This window comes from Pteronotus mesoamericanus, unplaced genomic scaffold, assembly GCF_021234165.1.
Source record: "Pteronotus mesoamericanus isolate MK-2021 breed Mesoamerican mustached bat unplaced genomic scaffold, CSHL_Meso_final scaffold_1186, whole genome shotgun sequence".
NCBI classification, from domain to species: Eukaryota; Metazoa; Chordata; class Mammalia; order Chiroptera; family Mormoopidae; genus Pteronotus; species Pteronotus mesoamericanus.
Window position 1 is genome coordinate 15,922,501 of NW_026555302.1, and position 7,262 is coordinate 15,929,762.

The following is a 7,262-nucleotide window of genomic DNA, read 5'->3' on the forward strand; positions in this document are numbered from 1 at the left end:
ATGCCGAGGCTCCACAGGTCCACGGCCGAGGTGCACTCCGTGTCGCTCTGCAGGCCGGCCTGGGCCAGGCAGTTCTGCAGCTCTGCCTCTGGGGCCCGGTACCCGTCTGTCTGAATGTACTTCACATCCTGAAGGCGACAAGCAAACGTTGCACCCAGCAGAAAACTGCTCGCTTCCCATCCGCCCACCTCTGCGCTGCATTCCTGCCAACCGGACGCCCGAACGTTCCGCCCTTGGCCACCCTCATCCTTCGGCCCCTCCGGGGGGCTGGCGTCACCGAGGGCCGCACGCTTTCCAGAGAGCCCCTTGCTTCCTTAGTTTCTTGCCTGCTAGGACTGCCGATGAACAAGGATGCTGTGCAAGGAGCTGACAAACCAAACCGAGTGGGGGGTGTGCCGGAACCAACACCCGTGGTTCCCCAAGCCGGCAGACACCCGTAACTCGGCAAAGGGCCAAAGCGCCCCCTGCAGGGGGTCGCTTCCAAAGGTCCCGGGTCCCTTCGTGCTTCACCGGCTCCTCCAACCTGACCGAACGCATGCTGTCAGGGAGCTTCTTTCTATCTGCTTCACCCCCAGGAAGGGAGGGCGACAGTTTCAAGCAGCTCTGGGGCCTCCACTAAGTCACCTCTGTGACCCCCAGCACCTGCCCTACACCCTGAGGGGGGAGGAAGGACTTCCTACCTGATTGCCCTCTTTGAAGCTCAGCCCAAAGTCAATGAGCTTGAAGCACTCGCTCTCTGCGCTCCACAGTATGTTCCGCGGCTTGAGGTCGGCGTGGACGTAGCCCTCGCGGTGCAGGAAGGCGAGGGCCTCCAGCACGTCCCGGGCGCAGTGCTGGATCATCCACAGGGAGCAGCCCTGGCGGCTGGAGTACAGGAGCAGCTCCGAGACGCTGACGTCGAGGAGCTCCAGCAGCAGACAGCGCGACGGCACGTTGGGGGAGAAATGGATGGTGAAGACGCCATACAGAGTCACTAGGGGGAGAGAGGGGTCACCACGCGGTCAGAGCCAGACCCCGAGCGCGCCCCTGCTGAGGCGGGCAACCGCAGGCCGCAAGCCTGGGGTGGTCTAGAGGGTCACTGGTTAGAAGGAAGCGCCCCCTGCAGTTTATTTTTCCTGGGAGGAAGATTCCCGGGCGACTGTGTTATTTCAGTAAAATAAGATGACACACCTTCAGCGGTTGACAACCATTCAAAGATGTTCGACACGGCACAACAATTCACGCTGCGTGTCACCAAGCACCCGTGATGGGTGCACATGCACTGAGGGTGCCAAGGAGAATTGATCAAAAGTAAACATTTTTTAAAAAATTAAAAATCCAGCCCTGGACGGGTAGCTCAGCGAGTCAGAGCATCGCCCGATGCGCCAAGGTTGCAGGCTGGGTCCCGGGTCCGGGCCTCTGCAGGAGCCGCCCACTGCTGCTGCGTCCGGAAATGGGGCGACAGATCAGTGTTCTTCTGTCTCTCTCCCTTCCCCTCGCTCTCCCTTCCTCTCTCTCAAATCAATACACACATCCCTGTACAGTAAAAACCCAACTATTATGCACGCCTCAGGACGAATGTCCAATGTGGAAAAACAAAGTTTGAAGACTGGTTTCTGATCCCAAATAGCACTCTACAATCTCAATATTAAAGAAAGAGAGTACGCCCTTTGAAGAGCCCACGTCAGCTCTTGCAGAGCTTCAACAGTCCTCAGGCCTGCAAAAACCGCAAAACATTTCCCCTCTAAATACCACGGCTATGGACAAAATGTAGTAAGCGTTAAAAAAAAAAAAAAAGCTAAAAAACCCCAGTGTTCAATGCTCCAAAAACGGTAATGTACCAAAGCCGCATCTTCCATGATGCTGGCCAGGCAGGAAGCAGGGATTAGGCAGAGCCGGAACGGCGCGGGGAGGGCTGACAGCGGGGGCCGCTGTCACGGGTCCATCATCAGCTGCCAGGTCAGACCCCACGTCTGAGCGTCGGAGCCCCAAGCGAGAGCGCGCCAGGCGTGCGGCTGTCACACCTCGACAAGGGCGCCTGGGAAACCCTGAGTCATGCCTCCCCGGCCGGACTACATGCGGATGCAGCGGCGTCCACCGGCGTTCCCCGCCGAGGCCCGAGTCCCCCCCGCAGGGCCCGCTTCCCACTGCTGTGCAGAGGCTGAAATCTCCACGCGAGACCGGACGACCCAGCAAAGGCGCGGCTGCCGTCCCGCGGGAGGCACCTGCGCCCCGGCCCGCCGCGGCCCCGCAGCCGCCCGGCCCGCCGCCCTCACCGATGTTGCGGTGGCCTTGCAGCTGCTCCAGCGCAGCGCGCTCCTTGCGGAAGCCATACTCAGCGGCCGAGGCGGCGGCCCCGGAGGCGCCAGGCGGCAGGAACTGCTTCAGCGCGCCGGGGGGCGAGCCGGGGGTGCCGCAGCAGCGCACCCGGTACACCGACGCCGAGGACCCGCTGCCCAGGCGGCTCTGCACCTGCCACAGCCGCCCGAAGGCCTCCAGGAAGCGCGGCGGCTCGGCGCCCCACGCGCAGCCGGACGCCGCCATCCGTGCGGACTGAGGGCGACGCGGCGCTGACGCGACGCCAGGCAGCCGGCGGCGTCCGCCGGTCACATTGCCGCCGCCGGCCGCTCCGCAGGGAGGGGCCCACCGCGCGCCGCCGCCGCCGCCGCCGCCACCGCCGCTGCTGGGCTTAGGCCGCCATGACGCCGGAAGCCGCGGCCCCGCCGAAAGCCGGAAGCCGGAAGCGGACGCGGAGCCCAGCCGGCGCCGGAAGGAGGCGGGAGCCCGGGTGGGCGTGGTTCCAGGGGAGGGGCGTGGCGTCCGCAGGTGCGAGCGTCGGAGTTTCTAACCGGGTGGTGGAGGGTCCTCGCGCCCCGGGCTCCCTGTCGCCAGCCTCGGCCGGTGCATCGGGGTTGACAGGCTTGGGAGGCCACTTGTGTCCCTTGCTGGAGCCGAAGGCGCCAACGCAGCACCGGGGCTGACGCCGCAGAACCCCTCGCGCGTCTCACGCCGCCCCGGAAGTTCCTCCGCGTGGTTTTCCCCTGTCCCTGAACCGGCCGCCAACGGGCCTCACGCGGCCCTCCTTGCACCTTCTCTGACTCTAACATGTACAATAAGCTGCACAGCCGCCATCCACCGCGTTCCCTCCGTCCCTGCAGATCCCACTTCCGAGCGTGTCCTCGGGATAACGGGGGAGCGCGGGCGGCGCAGCCCGGATGAGGGCGCGCGCAGGGCCGGCGCCGCGGCAGGAAGGCCCGGGGCTGGCCGGCGGCGCTGCGGCCAGGACGTGCTGCCTGATCCGCGCCCCACAGGGTTTCGGAAAGACGCCGGCGCGAACCGCTGGTTTCGCAGCTTCCTGTGCGTCTGAGGCGGCGGAGGCTGGGGCCGGTGGAGTCAAAGGGGGGTCGACACGTGGGCAGCCAGGGGTCAACGTGCGGCGGGCGGGAGGGCGCTTCATACCGGCGCCCGGGGGGTCGGGTCTCACCAAGGGGCAGGGGCAGGTGGAGAGCTCAGTGCCCATGGCCCTTAGGAGGTATATGGAGAGTCTGCATTCCAGAGAAGAACGCCTACGTTTTAGACACTTTCGCTGTAGAGAAGTGAAAATACGAAGGCAGGCAGAAGAAAGCACAGACCCTCTACTGACCCTCGTTAACATGTTGGCGAAATTCTTTCTAGACCCCTGTGCGTTTACAGCCGCACGCGGGCGCTGCCCACTGGCGCGCACAAGCCCCCACACGTGCCTGGGTGAAATCGTCTGATGGCTGACCTTTCGTAACTCACCACCCACCGGGCGCCCACCCCCCCCACCCCCCGCCGCCCGCGGAAGCCGGGGTTCCCGCGCCCTAGGGACTGAGTGCGTCCTAGCAGCGCTCAGCCGCCGCCGCGCTCGGCCTTCGGGCACACGGGCGTGTGGCCTGGGAGTGCGCTCCGCGAATGATGCCCGGCCGCGGGGAAGGTGGACGAGGCTGGCGCGTGCAACGTGAGCGCAGGAACGAGTGGGAGACCCACGCCGACCGCCCTACACAGCTTCGCGCGGGGAACGCGCCAGGGTGGGCGTGGTGGCTGCGGGCCCTGCACCCCCTGCGAACCCACCGCCCAGGCTCGGGAGGCGCCTCGCTCCTGCAGCCCAGCCGCTCACACCAGGCCCCGGGCGCCGGGGGACGACAGTTCCGCCTGTAAGGCTGGGTTTACTTGACATCTCTCATAGGAGATCAAAAACAAACTCCGGCTGTCTTGTGACAGAGGGAACTGTGTTAAAAGTGACAAAAAGCCCAAAGGCGAGGCTGCAGCCAGATCTCCGCAGCCGCGGGAATCAGGAAGATGGAAACTCGCGGGGAACCCAAGGCGGCCGTTCTCTCTCTCTTGCAGTTCCGTCTGCGGATACACGATCGACAGCCGTCACTCCAGCGAGAGGTGTGCAGCCCCAAGACCCGCACATCCTGTGGAGAGGCGGCCACGGCCTTGTTAACACCGTCCCTTGGCGGCGATGCAAACAAAAGGGGGAAAGAAATGATTTTCTTGCAATGAGAACTTTTGGGCTCCCCTCTCTGAACTTGCCTGCACTCGGCAGTGTTACCCATGGCCCCCACGCGGGACACTCACTATTTTACGACGGAAAGTCTGCGGCTTTTGAACCCCTCCCTCCACCTCCCTCTACCCCCACCCCACCTCTGGGAACCACAGGCCTGATCTCGTTGTCTCCGAATTTGGTGGTGGTTTCTTTCTTTGCTTTTTAAAAAAATGTTTATGTATTTATTTATTCTCAGAGTGGAAGGGAGGGAGGAAGAGAGGGAAACATCAACGTGTGGGTCGCCTCTTGCGCGCCCCCCACGGGGGACCTGGTCCCCAACCCAGGCCTGCGCCCTGACCGGGAATCGAACTGGCGACCCTTTGGCTCGCAGGCCGGCGCTCAGTCCACTGAGCCGCACCAGCCAGGGCTCGTTCCATTTAAAATCTCCATGTAAGTGAGGCCGTATGGCACTTGTCTCCCTCCAGCTGACTTACTATTTCACTTCACATGCCCTCAAGTTCCACGTTGCCACAAACAGCAGGGTTTCCTTCATTCTATGGCCAAGGAATGTTCCATTTTGTAAACACGTGTATGTCTCTATCCACTGTTTTGGGCCCCGCGGTGGCCTCCGTACCTTGGCTTCTGTAAATAATGCTGCGATGAACAGGGGGTGCAGATGTCTTTTTGAGTCAGTGTTTTTGATTTCCTCTAAAACATACCCAGAAAAGTAATTGCAGAATCATGTGATAGTTCTAGTATTAACTTTTTGAGGATGTTCTCACAACTTCCATAGCGGCTGCACCCACTGACTTTCCCACCAACTGTGCACGGGGGTTCCCCCTTCCTCGCGTCGCCCCAACACCGATTTGCCTTTTGGAGGAGGGTCATCCTGACAAGGGAACGGTAACCACTCGCTGTGGTTTTGGTTTGCAGTCCCCTGATGACTAGTGACATGGAGCATCTTTTCATGGGCCCATCGGCCGCCTGCCTGCCTTCCTCGGAAAAATGTCTATTCAGGTCCATGGTCCATGTGTTAATTGGCTTGGTTCTTTTTGCTATGGAGTTGTACTGAGTCTGTATATTTAGGCATGAATCCCTTATCGGATGCATGGCTTGCAAATCATTTCTTCCACGCTGTGGGTCGTGTTGGTAGGACTGTCTTGTAAACGCTGCTTCTCCCTACGGGTCAACTTTCTTCTTCATGTTGCGGACAAGTTCCCTCTCTTCTCCTGGCTGCCGGGGGCCGGGGGGTGTTGCCCACCAGCGCACAGCCTCCAAAATAAACCTGTTACACAGCTGTTCCACGGGCGTCTTTTCCATGATTTCCCCCTCCCTTCCCAGTCCCCTGTGCCTCTCTCTCCTTTATTCATTTTCCTCAAGTTCCTCGGTAAGGGTTTCCGAGGAGCCCGCCTTCCGCCCGCGCGGCGGGGAGTCAGCCCTGGCCACAAACAGGGCCCTGGGCTTGGACTCCCGCGGCGGGGCCCTGGGGGGAGCGAGGGCCGATCCTGCGCACCCTGCGGCTGCTCCCAGCAGGGAGTGGGATCAGAACAGCGGCAGAGCGGAAGGGTTTATCAGGGAAAACCTTCAACACCTCGGAAGCAGACATTAACGTAACAAACCCCACACAGCGGACTGGCCACGGACGGACGTGCACCCCCACACCCTCGAAGCCCTCGCTCCCCCGGACAAAATCGGCAAGAATTCCTTGGCGCCATCCAATATCCAGGCAGTATTTAAGTTCCCCCTACGGCAGGACGTTTTTTGTACTTGTTTTCTTAAAAAACCAGGATCCAAACAAGATCCTCACACCGCGCTGGTTTTCTACCTCACAAACCGCTTTCAACCAGGAACACCCCGGCACCTGACTCGGTTTCCGTGGCATCGGCCTGGGGGGGGCGGGGGGACTCTCTGCTGTCCCTGCTGAAGGCCCCCGCGCAGAGCCGCCTGCCCGCTCCTGCAGGACGGCCACCCGGGCGGAGGCTGGCTGCATTCGCTCACTTCAGGTGTGGCCGTTTCTGAACGTCCCTTCGCCGAGGGCCCTGTGCTTCCTGCTGCCGGCGGGCGCCCCCAGGCCTGGTGGGTTCGGGGGTGACGGCTTGGTCCCACCCTCCTCCAGGTCGTTCTCAAACATCTGCCTGAAGCTCTCACCCGTGGCCTGTTCCCCTGGATTGCCTCTTCCACTGGGTACCAGGACGTGCAACTGCGCCGGTTCTGCGGGCGCGTAAAGGCGGCCGTCACTTTGTGGGGAGCGCCGGGCTCCCCTGCAGCGGGAGGAGCCGTCTCGTGGGAAGTCACTCTATTGCACCCCAGCGGGGCCAGCCCGCGTCGCTTTCAAACTTGTTTTGGCCGGTGTGACGGGAGAGAGATGTGACCTCAGCCTGGATTTAACTTGCCTCCTCTGATGGTGAGTGAGGAGGAGGGGACTGGGTTGGAGGGGAGGGTTTGGTTGATAAAAAGGCAAGAAAGCCGCCATGGGGATAAAGATGAGTGGGCACCCCGTGACCTCCGCCCTCGCTCGGAAGACAGAAGACTTGCCTCACACCAAGAGGGGCGACCAAGCCCCTCTCTCACCGCCGAACAGGCTCTGCCGCCTGCCGGACTCCCTGGAAGTTGAACAGAAAGTACCCAAGGCCACGCGAGCAGCCGCGATGGGAGAGCAGCTCTGTCTCGATGAGCCGCAGTTCATGACCCCCACCCCAGAGCGGGGGCGCCCGTGAGCCCACGTGCGCGCGGGGCGGTTCAAGGGCAGGCGGCCTCCCAGGCCGTGGAAAAG

General features: G+C 62.1%; 1 protein-coding gene across 2 annotated transcripts in view; it reads right to left on the bottom strand.

The window, feature by feature from the left end:
* UHMK1 (U2AF homology motif kinase 1) overlaps positions 1–2,698 on the bottom strand; it is a 12,287-nt gene extending 9,589 nt beyond the window's left edge. For both annotated transcript variants that reach the window (XM_054587840.1, XM_054587839.1), the window contains exons 1-3: positions 2,256–2,698; positions 681–973; positions 1–128 (exon numbers count right to left, since the gene is read on the bottom strand). The exon at positions 1–128 is cut by the window's left edge and continues 64 nt beyond it. In XM_054587840.1, the coding sequence (XP_054443815.1) occupies positions 1–128; positions 681–973; positions 2,256–2,523 (689 nt within the window). In that variant the 5' untranslated portion in view covers positions 2,524–2,698. The remainder of the gene's footprint in view (positions 129–680; positions 974–2,255) is intronic.
* Between the last annotated feature and the right edge of the window lie 4,564 nt (positions 2,699–7,262).